The sequence below is a fragment of the Sceloporus occidentalis genome, unplaced genomic scaffold (assembly GCF_023333645.1).
Source record: "Sceloporus occidentalis isolate IW3139 unplaced genomic scaffold, rSceOcc1.0.p SCAF_77, whole genome shotgun sequence".
Lineage (NCBI taxonomy): Eukaryota > Metazoa > Chordata > Lepidosauria > Squamata > Phrynosomatidae > Sceloporus > Sceloporus occidentalis.
Window position 1 is genome coordinate 1,995,964 of NW_028317057.1, and position 16,091 is coordinate 2,012,054.

General features: G+C 38.7%; 1 protein-coding gene across 8 annotated transcripts in view; it reads left to right on the forward strand.

Moving 5' to 3' along the window:
* The window catches only part of LOC149285553 (teneurin-3-like), a 328,960-nt gene extending 315,975 nt beyond the window's left edge, over positions 1 to 12,985 (forward strand). For all 8 annotated transcript variants that reach the window (XM_089495196.1, XM_089495197.1, XM_089495199.1 and 5 more), the window contains 6 exons: positions 198 to 373; positions 1,614 to 1,849; positions 3,065 to 3,361; positions 5,378 to 6,989; positions 8,710 to 8,840; positions 12,230 to 12,985. In XM_089495196.1, the coding sequence (XP_089351322.1) occupies positions 198 to 373; positions 1,614 to 1,849; positions 3,065 to 3,361; positions 5,378 to 6,989; positions 8,710 to 8,840; positions 12,230 to 12,985 (3,208 nt within the window). The remainder of the gene's footprint in view (positions 1 to 197; positions 374 to 1,613; positions 1,850 to 3,064; positions 3,362 to 5,377; positions 6,990 to 8,709; positions 8,841 to 12,229) is intronic.
* Positions 12,986 to 16,091: the final 3,106 nt, after the last annotated feature.

The following is a 16,091-nucleotide window of genomic DNA, read 5'->3' on the forward strand; positions in this document are numbered from 1 at the left end:
TTGGGAAGGAATTTTTCACCATTGGGGATTCTGCCTTTTAACCTAAATTCAGTTGAAATATATCTGGATTAATTCAAAATTATTGCATTTTACACAATCTATTTTAAACTAGACTGTAGAAAACGTGGTGTGAATGTTAGTTTGTATATTTTTTAGAGACATGACAGCATTCATCCTAATGGATTTCTTTGTTTCAGTTATGACAGTGAAGGTCGCCTCACCAACGTAACTTTCCCAACCGGAGTTGTTACAAATCTCCACGGAGAAATGGACAAGGCCATCACAGTAGATATAGAGTCATCAAGTCGAGAGGAAGACGTCAGCATTACTTCCAACTTATCTTCTATTGATTCCTTTTACACAATGGTCCAAGGTAACTACTTACAGTATTTCAGCATACATCGGGCACCAACAAGAGCACAACATAGATACGTTTTCAATGGCATAAATGGAAAATATACATTTAATGCAGTAAATAAATCATCATCCCAGGAAACGACTCCAACGGAAATGACTTTTTGTATATATATAATATATATATAATATACATATATATACTGTCTGTGTGTATGTATATTATATATATATATATAATATACATATTATATATATATATATATATATATATATAATATACATACACACAGACAGTGTATATATACTGTATGTATACACACAGACATACATGGAAAGTTTCCAAAATGAATCCTGTTTGCTGAAATATTGCACCTTGTTGACTCTCATTCTGATATAATTTGTCTGACCGACATTTATCTACTGCACGCTAATGGCGGCGAGTCCGACAACAAAGAAAAGTTTACAAAGGAAGTTTGTCAATATATTAAGCTAAACAGAATGAAAGCATTTTGAGAGATAGGAAGACAGAAAATATACAACAGAAACATTTAATCTTTCCGCCGCTGCCAAGGGGCTTTCTAAATGTTAAGAGTCTGCAGCATCTGTAGAATTTAGGAAGCCTAGTCAGAGCATTTAACTGGGCTTTTAATTAGTTTCTACTTGTGAGTTCCCTTCCAAATGAAATATGGTTTGGAAATGTTATAAACAAGTTGTTTTCAACCTTTCGTATAGAAAATATTACTTCTTGCATAGTCTCTTCAGCTGGATCCACTCACAGAGTATAGAATTCAGAAATGTCGATGCTCCAGAGTTTTTGTACTGTTCTCAGTCTGACTGATAAAAACATGCGTTCAATTGATTTAAGAAGCTCCAGGCCTCAAACCTATGCTGCTGAATGATAAATAGACCACAGTCTGCAGGGGTAATGACATCTTAAAAATAATAACCCTCTGTAGCAGCTTCTCATTTGGTACTCTTGCTGAGCACTGTGAACTGTGGCTTGCACAGCGCAGTGGAGATGCCTTTGGCCATGACTTGGGCAGAACGTTCATAATCCACACAGCATGAGCGATATGTTCATTATAGTAATATACGGATACTGTAAAGGAAAGTTTTATTCCACGTCGGTCTAAAACACCCAAACCCAATACTTTACATGTTCCATAGAGTGTAATTATGCCTCTGATATGCAAAAATTGTAGCAACTTTCCTTCACGCACTACTTACTATATTCCGTAATTTGTTTTGTTTACCAGATCAGTTAAGAAACAGCTATCAAGTTGGGTATGATGGTTCTATAAGAATTATCTACGGCAATGGAATGGACTCTCACTTCCAAACAGAGCCGCACATTCTAGCAGGACCTGCCAATCCAACAGTGGCAAAAAGAAACATGACCCTTCCAGGGGACAATGGCCACAACCTCGTAGAATGGAGATTCCGGAAAGAGCAAGCTCAGGGAAAGGTCAATGTGTTTGGTCGGAAGCTCAGGGTAAGGAACAGTCTTTACTGTAACGAAGGGCAATGTTTGCGGTTCGTATTATTTTGGGTTTGTCTTGCTTGGTGGAATGGGCTGAGTGCAATTTGTAATGCCTACATGCGTAATGTAATTTGACCAAAATTTTTTTGGTTTATTTACACTGAAATTTGTATGAACAATTGTAGCACCCTTCCCTGCAATACTGGTTACACAAAGCAGTGTATAGTAGATCTTGCTTCCCTTATAGGGTTGGAAGATATATAGTGAATGACATGATCTGAAGATCTTGCAGTGGTTTATTTAAATGACCCTTATCAATCATCACTTTATGAATTTTGATCCATAATCTTTACATCTGAAGAAGATTTATGGTTTAATTTTTTATATGGTTTGCCAATGGATCAATAGAGATGCTGAAAAATTTACAATACAAATCACGGCTGCACTATTTACAGGCCTTTCAAAACACGCCGAGGTGCTGTATCTAGGGGAAGAGCAGCTGTATAGATTTTCAGACTCTGCCGACCTTGGAAAAGCGATTCAGCCACTAATCCTGTGAAAAATAAATAGCACGTACATCCCACACTTTATTAGTAGGCGTCCATTCAAAAAGAAAATAAATTGCCTATACATTTAATTCCAAACCCAAATATTTGAGCAATATCAGTGCATCAATATTGTGTGACAGAGTTGTTTTTTATTATCCAGCATTATCGATGGTAATATTATTTGGTTCCATCAGATGCTACTGCTGATGTAGCACCGTCAACTCTGCAAGATCTTTAGTGTACATCATAGTTAACTCGTTGCTGAGTTCTATGTGTTGTGGGTCTACTCGGGTACCACTAGTAAATAAATATTTAACATTAGTCTTGTTTCTCTTTCTGTACTATCATTGCTTCCATTTTCCATTTCCTTCATTCCCTGTTTTTAAAATTTTCTTTCTTTTTCTTTCTTTCTTTCTTTCTTTCTTTCTTTCTTTCTTTCTGACCTAGTTCCAAAGATCTCAGATTAGATAAGGTTATAGAAATGCCAGACTGTCTCTATGTTTAATGAAGCCTTTTCAAACAACAGTTAGTCTAATGCCTTACAGTTATACCAAGTAGTTGCGAAATTCATTTACCGGCAAAGCAAATCAATCATCATAAATGCTTTCTAAACAAAAAGCTGATACTTTGAGAAGTTATTAACTGACCTTTTTTTTCTGGAACTGTTTTGTCATAAAAGGTAAACGGGAGAAACCTTCTCTCAGTCGACTATGATCGAACCACAAAGACAGAAAAGATCTATGACGATCACAGGAAGTTCCTCCTGAGGATTGTTTACGATTCCTCCGGGCACCCTACCCTTTGGTTCCCAAGCAGTAAGCTAATGGCCGTAAATGTCACCTACTCATCTACTGGCCAAGTCGCCGGAATTCAACGTGGCACCACCAGTGAGAAGGTAGATTATGACGGACAGGGACGGATTGTATCCAGGATGTTCTCTGATGGAAAAAGTTGGAGCTACACATACCTAGAAAAGGTGAGCTGCCGACAAAACATGGCATATGAAATCATTTGATTTATAATCATCGTTGGCAGCTTGTCATTAGAGATACAGATGAAACTAGATTAACCAATTACCAGCTCCCTTGTACTAAGCTCAGCTGTTTCTTCTTACCCTTCCTCCTGATGCTGACAGTTTCAGGAGTAAAATTGTGCAAATTAGGTGAAGATTGGGGACTGCCAGTAAAAAAAAGGCTTTTTGGAAGCTGGCATGTCCAAGGAACCTTACCATTTTCTGCCATCTTGATCTAACAAAGACTTTGAATTGACTTGAACTGAAGATTCCCCATTTTTTTAAGGAGTCATGATAAATAACAATGTTAACTCTGGCCACATCTGTATATTTTGTTAAGTATCTTCTTTGAGTTCTCTAGTTAATCGACGTGTCTGCTGGAAAGATGCAGTACACTATTGAATATTGCTAATTGCGGCTTTTAAATTATTTGTTAGGGCGGAATTCAACGAGTCCTGGCAAATAAATGCATGAAGAAGCGAAACTATAGTTTAATTCTCTGCAAAGAGCTCTATGGGAGCAGCACAAAGGCTTTTATGAGCACGACGTTGAGACTTAGTGCAGTTAAATAAAAATCCAAACTCACTTATGTACTTGTGTGTTTTTGTATGTATACGTTATTAAACTTTTACTTCATGCATAGTTTATGCCATGATTTTATAACACTCAAAGCAATTTCCCATTGTTCTTGGTTTATATATTGAAATCATACAGTGTTGTTCTTGAAGGGTTGCATTTCTGTTTCAAAGCAGCAAAAACATGCTTGGCTAAGTAGAAATAAATAAAATCAAAGTATCCCCATTTGCCAGCCTAACATTGTTTGACTTTAAGTAGACTTTTGCAAAGCCATTTAGGGAATATTACTCCTAAGGTGGCGAAAGAGTAAACAACAAACAGCCATAGAAAGTACAGGTCACCCCGTACAGCATTGTGTTAAGTTACCAGGGTATTAACTCTGTATACAAACATTAACATACCGAGTTTATGTCCTCAGGATTCCAGAATCTGCAATCTGTCACAACTCAACATAATTCACCATGCTGAGAAGAGGCAGATGATTAAAATCCCATTCTGTGCCAAAGTTAGGGGGGAACCATCAATGCTAAAACTGGTTGGTAGGAGTGAACTTGGTAATCAAGTCCAAATGGAATTAAAATGCAGCTGAATCAAGTCAATTGGTATCTCACTGATTATATCAAAGATCACAAAGATACGCTTAAATGCTCCGCGATTGTACGAACAGAGGGAAAATGTCTATGACTCGGCCTCCTGTCAGCATGAAAAGGCATTTTCAACTTTTAGAAAGCAGCTGCGGCCGGCTTCTGGTCAGGCTGTTCTGGTGTTCGCTTTGCACGTGGCACTCTTTGTGGTCCCGCGGGGGGGTAGGATGGAGCAGGCTTAGAAAAAAACAAATGTACACGAACGTGGCTCATTATACATCTAACATTATACTTTTACAAAAAAAAACAACTGTCGGCACTGCACAAGTGGCTTATTCCATAACATATTGACAAGAAAAAGGCTTACTGTGGGTATCCTTGGTTAGCCGTATCACCTTTATCACAGTATATGTAGTTAGAATTAGCTCCTAATTAAAGAGTCACCGCACAGCCTGTATGCTGTTGAAATATTGGCACTCCGTTGAACATCACTTCTGCCTCAGTTATCACATATGACTCGCCCATAACCATTGACAATCTGCTTCTTGGCTGTTTGTACTTGACAAAAGAATGGCACAATCAAAGCAACCAACACATTATAAATCTCTCGCTGCTAATTGCAGGAAATGACACTATAAAGCATCCACTAAATTAAGCACAGAATTGCAAATAACACGCAGGGTCAAGAACGATTCAATTAAAAGGAAAAAAAAAATTGCGAGTGAAAAAGCTAAATGATACTTTGTAGAGAATCAGTCTTTATTATTCCGTGTGTTTGTATTATTAATCATTGAGATTATATATTTTGTTTCTCTTTTAGACCATGGTCTTACTCCTTCACAGTCAGCGTCAGTATATTTTTGAATATGATTTATTGGACCGGCTGTCTGCTGTCACAATGCCCAGTGTTGCCAGACACACCATGCAGACGATACGTTCCATTGGCTATTACCGAAACATATATAATCCCCCAGAAAGCAATGCCTCCGTCATAATGGATTACAACGAAGAAGGGCAACTACTGCAAACAGCTTTTCTGGGGACCGGTCGCCGGGTTCTGTTTAAATACAGGCGCCAAACCAAAGTCTCTGAAATACTGTACGATAGCACAAGGGTTAGTTTTACTTACGACGAGACTGCGGGTGTCCTGAAAACCGTGAACCTCCAAAGTGATGGATTCATCTGCACAATTCGCTATCGTCAGATTGGCCCCTTGATTGATCGGCAGATATTCCGTTTTAGCGAGGATGGCATGGTAAATGCAAGATTTGACTACAGCTATGATAATAGCTTCAGGGTTACCAGCATGCAGGGGGTGATCAACGAAACTCCACTTCCTATTGAGCTGTATCAGTTTGATGATATATCTGGGAAAGTAGACCAGTTTGGAAAGTTTGGTGTCATATACTATGACATTAATCAAATCATCTCTACGGCTGTAATGACGTACACAAAACATTTTGATGCTCACGGTCGAATCAAGGAGATCCAGTATGAAATCCTAAGGTCTCTGATGTATTGGATAACGATACAGTATGACAACATGGGGAGAGTGACAAAACGGGAAATTAAAATCGGGCCCTTCGCAAATACTACCAAATATGCTTATGAGTATGATGTAGATGGACAACTCCAGACAGTTTACCTAAATGAGAAAATTATGTGGCGCTACAACTATGACTTGAATGGGAACCTTCATTTATTGAACCCTGGCAACAGCGCAAGATTAACTCCGCTCCGTTACGACTTGAGAGACAGGATAACAAGGCTAGGGGATGTTCAGTACCGGCTTGATGAAGATGGATTCCTTCGGCAAAGAGGAACAGAGATTTTTGAATACAGCTCCAAGGGTCTTCTCACCAGAGTTTACAGCAAAGGTAGTGGCTGGACCGTAATATACCGTTATGATGGACTCGGCCGCCGGATATCGAGTAAAACTAGCCTCGGGAAGCATCTGCAATTTTTCTATGCAGAGCTTAACTATCCATCAAGGATAACTCACGTCTATAATCATTCAAGTTCTGAGATTACCTGTTTGTATTACGACCTTCAGGGTCACCTTTTTGCCATGGAGGTAAGCAGCGGGGAAGAATTTTATATCGCCTCGGACAACACCGGGACACCCCTTGCAGTTTTCAGTAGCAATGGACTTATGCTTAAACAAATCCAGTATACCGCCTACGGAGAGATCTATTTTGACTCGAATCCTGACTTCCAGCTTGTAATAGGGTTTCATGGAGGGTTATATGATCCGCTCACTAAACTCATACACTTCGGACAAAGAGACTATGATATACTAGCTGGACGTTGGACTACCCCTGATATTGATATATGGAAAAGGATTGGCAAAGACCCAGCACCTTTTAATCTATACATGTTCAAGAACAACAACCCCGTCAGTAAAATCCATGACATAAAGGACTACATCACAGGTAATAAAGCCTGCATGTTATGTTTTTCAAGGTTGTACGAGACTCAGACCTTTAGTCGCACACACATGCACACCCACATGAAGAACGTTCTATCAGGTATATATGTTCATAATTATCATTTAGAAAGTGTAAAATTACAAAAACTACTTCCTATCGTAGCTAACCTAGAGAAAATGCGTTAACGGTATGCCATGGTAATTATTCCCAACATTTGAATATGACCGCCCATCGACGCCAGTGAAGTCATAACAAACCTGGCTTTTCGGGGCTCAGTTATTTTGGATATCCGAGCTTCTCCCATGACTAATAAGTCTGCCATTCCTTTCATACTAATCATCCTGGCTAGATGACATTTGGATGTTTAAACGTAACCCCTTAGACAGGTTGCCCCGGGCAACAGTTTAAATGATATACGAGGGTTCTCTCCTAGATTTCCAGGGAACCGATGAAATGTGTCTGTGGCTAATTGTCTGAAAAGTTAAATATAAATTTGCTGTTGTGATCTACCTGCTTCCATAATGTTATTAACCTCCTCCCAGCGCTGGCTCCGAGTTACCACGAGCTTATCATCATATTAGTAACTAAATGTTTGAATTGTTCCAAATGCTGTAATGATCTGATTATAAACTGACTCCTGTTGTGTGATAATACTGGCAAACGGCACCATATTTATAATGCGGAATATGGAGACAACGGGAGATTTATCGCTACAGTTCTTTTTTTAGCTGGATGGGACTGCGCATATGATGAGTTTTAGAAGACCTGCTTTAACATGCGCTAGAGCCAATTTACATAATGATTGCGATTTCCTGATGAGCTCAGGAAAGAAAAGGTCTTATCTAAAAGACTTGCGTACATCATTCTTTGGGATAAGCCCCATGAATAGTAGATTAGTTACTAAAGTTTAATGGAATTCACATTGGGGTTCATTCATTTCTGCTGGGCATGGCCATTTCTGTACCCCCAGAAAAGGTCATTTAATAAAATGCTATGTAAACAGGGACTCTCTCCTGAAATTTTACTTATCCTCAGAACTAAGCCTTAAGCACCTGAGCCCACACTTGTCCCCGGTCTATACGAAATAATAATTTGTATTAAGAGCAGTGTAAAAGTCGATTGGTCAGAACAAAATGTATGTGCGTGTTTTCCAAATGGCGAGTTTGTGTAATGTGGCAGGGGGCTATAATACACTCCCATCTAATTAGTGATTTACCGTGGGGGATTTGCCCTCTTCATATGAAAAACAGCACGTTTCTACATCTGGCGAGGAAGCCTAAACTGTTAATGTTTAACCATTTATGTTAAATGAAGGGTGCATTTGAAAACACACATCTATTTTTTTCCTATTTTTCTTCCTTTAACTTCTGTTCCAGGGGCGAAGTACAGCCTCCCCCCCGCAGACCCTGTGTACTTGGCGGCCCCCAAGGGTTCTTGCTGTAAAAGTTGGCCCTTAATGTAATATTTTATTATTAACATACACCTGGTTTATATTTTGCACCAAATTGGGTTTGTGAGCTCCATAAATGCTTGTAATATTCAATAACGTGTTCCAAGACACGATCATTTAAGTCTAAAACAGGGTCTGTGCATGGAGACGGACTGCTCAGCACGTGTTTCCATGGGAAGGAGGGGGTTAGGAATTAGCGTTACACCGCTGTTCTGTTCATATGCGCCTGTCTGCCTTCAGTGTTCTCATATAAATGATGTTTTCTTGTTGTAGATGTTAACAGCTGGCTGGTGACTTTCGGATTCCACCTACACAATGCCATTCCTGGGTTTCGCATCCCTAAATTTGATTTATCCGAACCTTCCTACGAGCTTCTGAAGAGTCAGCAGTGGGATGATGTGCCAGTAAGTGCTGCTTGTTTTCCTGTTTATTTGCAGTTTGGGTACACAAAGAGTAGGCGTCAGTTGTGATGCACAAACTTTGATACAAATATCTATTTCAAGTTCAGCTAAGGAATTTTCAGATGTAGATTAGTTACCGGAGCTAAAACTTAATGTTAGGGGCCCCTCCTAAACTGCTACCCCCACTCCATTTACCTTTTGCATGGATGGAGGGTAGGTGGTTCCAAAGGTCCAAAACTGCCCATACCTCTCTGTGTATATGGACATAAGGCATTGGGCTATAGTATCATTATTTGGCACTCTGATGGGTTAGAAGCAGGAACGCTGTGATCTGTCCCTTGTTGAAGAACAGATCTGCCCCAAATGTGTTCCCAGAAAATAACAAAATAACATGCCTGGGAAAATAGATCCATGTACCATGTAACAGAAACACCATAGTCATCAGCAGCTATGACCCTATATCTGCATCAGATGTGCAGATACTTGTTGAACAAGAGATTACAGAATTGGGGCAAATGACCCAGTAACCCTGTTTTTTTCCCCTGGCCTCTGAAATATTAGAACCCAAATTGGGTCTCTTTCTAAAAGGCAAAGAATTTACCCCACAAACTAGAACATAAAACCTTCTTGAAAATCCTTTAATGTGTAAAGGAAACTCTAAAAATGGATTTTTGTTTTCCCAAGGGTTCCACCGAGACACAGAGACTATGTGAGCTGGGACAAGTAATGAAATCACATAGACTGTGTACAAAACTGACATTCTTACATTTGGTTTGCGATGTTCAAAATAGCGCAAATCGCCCAGTGTGTAATTGAAAGCCAGTCATGCCGACAAACAAACGCCCAGAGTGTCCATTAAAAAGATTTATTTTACTCTGATCACTTGGAAAGAGAGAGAAAAATCAGAGTAAAGGAACAACTGCGAGAGAGAAGATGTATACTAGTTTATATCTTGTTTAAGGATGAACGCATTTTCAGTAATAAAGATAAATACGAAATGATATTTAAAACATTTTTCCCTGGTCATAGAAAAGGGGTCAGAGCAGAGCGTTAAATCTGCATTCTTCACGCATGAAATGTGAAATGTTAATCATGAAATGAGTCAGTGATGCAGGAAGGTACAAATTTCGAAATCCTCCAAACACCTCGTATACTTTCTAGTTGTATAGCGGCTGCGTTTTGTCGATATCCTAGCACTTGCACAGAGCTTGCTGAGAGCCGCATGTGACATCTCCAACTGATTTTCCTTAGTCACACCTTTCCGTGGATTTGTGATTAAAGAACACAACAAGATGCCGTATAACTAGCTCGTAATGGTTGGCAAATGTGATGCATATGTAACCGGGCGATATCCTTTCCTCAGACTCCACTCCCTGATAGATACCAAGATACCGGGCTGGCACCTTGTGTGTAACCTGTTCTGTGTCGCTTGGTGGTTACCGACTACAAAATATATTGCCCTCTCCCCTTCTGGTATTAGATTTTAGATGTTGAAGACGTCTCTTTGGGTTTTTTGCATTTTGGTTATATTTATTAACACAAAAACAGGCATATTGGACCAGGCCTTTCAATGACGTCTTACACAAAATGGTCTTCTTCATTACGGAAATACATAAAAATAAATTTCTGTTTCTGGAGTTCCGGGAAAGTCTGCTTTCATTGAGCTGACATAGAAAAGTCATATTTCTTATGTCACTCTACAACTTTTTCAATGCTGGCCCAACAAATGGAATCATCAGCCGCTAAAGACTCGATTTTCTCCATCTCCGCCACTGTCCAGATCTGCTCTGTTTGCATGTAAATCAGATAACTGTCCCGATAAACAATGCAAAGTCAGAAAGGTAATTTAAACGTTCAAAGGCCCTGAAAAGAGTAATTCAGTCATTTGGACAGTGTTTCTTGCTCCTTTCATGTACGGCGTGACACTTACAATACAGTGATATTATAGACATCCATAATCAAGGTTTCATTTGTGTTCATACAAGGTACATGCATTATGCATACATAATAGCTTTAAAGAGACCTCATTAAATGTAGTCATCTTATTATGCCCTGGTACATTGTAGCAGAATTACTCTTCCAAGAACACAGCGATCCATCCGTAAACATATTTACACACATTCCTAGGGCATTTGTGTGTCATTTTTACAGCTAAATGTAACAAAATTGCATGCCGGGTTCTATAAAAGGAAAAGCCGGTGGGCAAAAGAGGTGGATTTCATTCCACTTGCTTGAAAAATGAAAAATCAGAGTTAGATTTAATTGCAAGTTTGTAAATGACAGTCAGCTTAATTGGCAAGCAGATACATGTATTATGTGTTAATGACTATGAGTAGAGTGACAGTTGGGCTTTTCGTTAGCTTCAGGCTACTGGTACCATTGAGAGAGAACTATCCATCAAACTTTGACAATAAAACCAATGTGCTCGATTTCCCCGGGAACAATGCATTCATCTGAACGTGTCTTTAAAAACACTGACATGACCCTGATGAAGAGCGCTGCGGATCTGTGCATACAAACGCATAAACAGCGCAGGCTTGCCATAGTTCTCTATTTTTGTTTGATGACATCATCACAGATGCATCATAACTGATCACACCTGTCCATTTTAATTTAAGACAAGGTGCTTACCAACTTTCCAGCTCCTGAAACTTTTCTTCTTTTTTAACGTAGGTTGTTAGAGTAACAAAGGCTTTCGGTAGACCCCCTATTTCCTGGGTCTGCAAGGGTTTTTAGGTATCTTCATGCGTTTTCCTCCTCGTTTCTTGATTAGGGATACTGAATTTGAATATTCCCTGGTCACATCTCATCTATTGCTGAGGACAAAGCATAGGAGATTAACAAGAATTTAATAATGACTTGCGTCTACCCCACTGCTATACCCGGGACATGTGAGGTCACATCAGGAGTATAAATATAATTTGAAATTGTTCATACGGGACGTTTTATTATACTGATATAGTGAATTACTTGCCGGTTCTCTTCGGAATCCACACTTAGGCTAAAGTATGGCTCCACACATTTCTCGAGTAGCTCTTTTAAAATGATTTATGATGCTGATCGAAGGTATTACAATTTAAAATATTCATACAGAATGAAACCTTTGCACTATTGTAAATAAATGAGGTGAGGGATGCATGAAAAAGTGCAGTAGAGTTTGTTTGCAGCATTTTAAATGTGTAATCACTCAAAGTTATGGACCATAAATGCAGCTTTGTTTCTGTCAAGATGACATCCAATAGGCAAGTAAAATATAGGAATGTGTCTAGTTGTAGGGACTATAAAAATGTGCATAAAACATCACAATATCCATACTTTACTGGCTTATCCGATTTGTTTTAAATGAAGGATTTGCAGTATGTTAGTAATTTATTTTTTTCTTCTCTTTTTAGCCAATATCCGGAGTCCAACAACAAGTGGCACGACAGGCTAAAGCTTTCCTGTCCCTGGGGAAAATGCCAGAGATCCAGATATACAGACACAAGTCCTTTGGGGAGAAGTCGTGGCTGTGGTTTGCGACGGTGAAATCTCTGATCGGTAAGGGGGTGATGCTGGCTGTTAATCAAGGCAAAGTCATCACCAACGCGCTGAACATTGCAAACGAGGACTGCATCAAAGTCGCGGCGGTGCTCAACAACGCGTTTTACCTGGAGAACTTACACTTTACCATCGAGGGGAGAGACACGCATTACTTCATCAAAGCCACCACACCGGAGAGCGACCTTGGAACCTTAAGACTGACGAGCGGACGCAAAACCTTAGAAAACGGTATCAACGTGACAGTTTCCCAATCGACTACGGTAGTGAACGGAAGAACTCGCAGGTTCGCAGACGTTGAAATGCAGTACGGCGCCCTGGCCCTTCATGTACGTTACGGCATGACGCTCGATGAGGAGAAGGCGCGTATCCTGGAGCAAGCGAGACAAAGGGCGCTCTCCCATTCCTGGGCCAGGGAACAACAGAGGGTGAGAGACGGCGAAGAAGGCGCCAGGCTGTGGACTGAAGGAGAAAAGAGACAGCTGTTGAGTGCTGGAAAAGTACAAGGATATGATGGGTACTATGTACTCTCTGTGGAGCAATACCCCGAGCTGGCGGACAGCTCTAACAATATACAGTTTCTCAGACAAAGCGAAATAGGGAAAAGGTAACACACTGGCCTTGTAGAGGCTGCCAAAGAGACCCAACCCATATGCTTCCTCTACCAGGGAGAAAAACTGTTTGCTGCATTGCTATTTGAGCCTAAACGTCACGTTTGCTCAGACATTCTTTCTGTAGCACAATCTCTGTTGGACTCTGCGAAGAGAGAGCCTTCCCGAGGAGCGACCACGCAGTCCGAAGCTCCTCCACCCATTTGTTTTTATGAATGACCTTAACAGTCGATCTGCTTTAAGAAAATATGTTTACATATGCATATCACTGCACTTGGACTGGAAGTGGAAAGCCTATAGATTTTGCAGTAGGCTCGTATAAATGTTTAACCAGGCACTGTATTTAAATTGATTGGTACAGTGCTGCTGATGATGATTATTACTGAATTGTTGACCTTTGCTTAACAAGAGTAGTTTCTGGATTCTCTCTCTCTCTTTCTCTCTGCATAGGATGTGGTATATATCATTGTTCATTTTGAAACGTGGAGCAAAATTACTGTTTATAGACAGCTCAACCGCTTTTACCGTGCTGCATTACGAAAGAACATTGGCACAAGTGAGTTATACAGCCGTGCGACTTTAATAACAGAATTTACAATGCTAACATGGTCTGCCTTGAGAAAAACAAAAAGTGAAAAAAAAAACTGTCGCAAGTAGAATTCTCATCAAGTTTCAGCAAAGGAATCTGTTTTTTTTTTTGTAAATTATGTGAAACAAGTTGTTTATGGATTTTTATAGGAATTACAATTTACTGTACATCAAATATTAGTCTCAGAGGAGTTAATTTATGTAAAAGTGTTTCAGAAAGTTTATATATAAAATAAAATGATTAAAAAAAATGAATGTAAGAGCTTTTAATGGTTCCTTTTCTACTAATTGTTTTGTAGCGTTCTTAAAGGGAAATGTGCTACTGTCCTTAAAGGGGATCTATCATGAAAATGTATTTTGTGTCATGTACTTCTTCCGAAATGCATGGTAGTGGCATGTAGATGACTATTATGGAAAATACAATTCCAGAATTTATTCTCTCTCATGACTCTAGATTTTATTTCATTAATCCGAAAGCTTTTATTTTGATGATAGCCCTGACTCGGTTTAGTGCGTGGGTTACTTTGTGAGCAATACTATCATACCATGGATCGGTTTAGTTCTAGGTAAAATAAACTGTCAGAAAATATAATCTGGTGTTTGTGAGAAAAAAAAAATATACCGCAGACGTTTATATTGTTTTGCGTCAAACATAATAATAGGTGTATTTTGATGATAGATTCCCTTTACTTTGAGGCGATTCCTAAGCTACTATATAGATAATTTTTGGCAAAGTTATTTGGAAGTCATTTTAGAAAATCTTATATTTATATTCTAAAGCCACGTGTGCATAGAGCTTTAAAACAAACCAGAAAATGAAATGTATATTTACAAATAAAACATGCAGTAGGCCTTGTGATGTGTACTTTGCAGACAAGTGGTACGCAATAACCATTAATTACATTATACGGTACCTCCTGTGTTCCTGGAGCAGTTTATAACCATTGATTTTTGAAACATGTCAATAATTACTTTGAGTATTTTTTTTATTATTATTATTATTATTATGTTGAAACCTAAAGGTAAAATGGAGGTTCAAATAAAAAAACTTTTTATTAAAATAAAATTCAAACATAGTAGTAATACCTTTTGCTTTATTGTCCTAACAAAAATAGCCAGATTGGTGTCTACCTACTTAAAGCCACCCGCTGTCATCGGGAGCGGAAATCTGGAACGTCGCTGTACTTATGTTCTGATAACCTGCAGGGTTTTTTTTTCCCCCCCCCTTAGGTGAAGATGAGCTGAGCGAGATACTGTATTTCATCCTTGTGCACAATTTGCAGGAATTAAAACACATGAAGGGTGATATATCTCCCGGAGCAAGGGTGTTAAATTCTAGTGTTAAGAGATTTGTCTCGGGGGTGGTTGAAACAAAGGGTACTGGATATACTATATATATATATATATATATATATATATATATATATATATACCGGTGTGTATATATATATATATATATATATATATATATATATATATATACAAAAATGTGTTCCAGACAGTTCTGTATATAAAATCCAACCCTATAGATCGTGTGATGTCATTACTAAGATAATATCACCATTACTAGTGGATATTGCTTTTTTACAGCCTTTGTCAATAAGGCGGTTTGCAGGTTGCAATATAAAATAGTAATTAAGACGTCCGAATATAGACTTTCTAATGAAACGTCTGACTTTGCTCCAATGATTTATGTACACGTCTGTTTGTGAGTTTACGTGCCAGCTAAGCTTACAGAATGTGTTGGCAGGAAAAAAGTTTCCCCTTTGATCTCCAATTAGTGGAGTTCAAATGAATCCTGCAATTGCCTGATATATCATATGGACTATTAAACTTAGAAGCTATTATTCCACAGATTTACGCCTTGATGTTCCAGTTCTGTGCAGAATAATTCTTCCCCAATAAGTCCTGAGAGGTTGAAACTGGATTCGTTCTTGTTTTATATCCTTAATATTCTCTGATGCTTACATGAGATGCTATGACCAAAATAATAATGCTTATCTATAATGTTTAGTATTTAGGATGTACAAAATGTAAAGCAAAGCTGAATGACATACATGATTATGATAATGTTTCTAATACGATTATATGGCTATACTATTGGCAGACAACAAGAGGAAACTTTAAACATCCACCAAGACTGAAAAAGGTGTATGCATATATTTACAATGTAAATATTAAGATAAAGACCAAAATAACTAAAAGTTTGGAAACATAATATCAAAATGCTTAGTGTTCTTATCATGGGCACAGCATGTGGGGGAAGAAAAAAAAAATCTAGGGAGACTATGAACCCCTCCAAGGGCATTCATACGGACGGACACACACTCACAATCTTTTTTTATTTATTTCAAAAGCCCATGTACTAATATGCATATTCGTTCATGATAAGTTGATCAATCTAAAAGATAGTCCTCACCAAATTACTGCTGGTAACTAGTCAAATTCCAAGACTCTGTAGACTCGCTATGGTCTCTTTGGCCATTTCAGCAGGATGAAGATCACCAAACTTTAACTG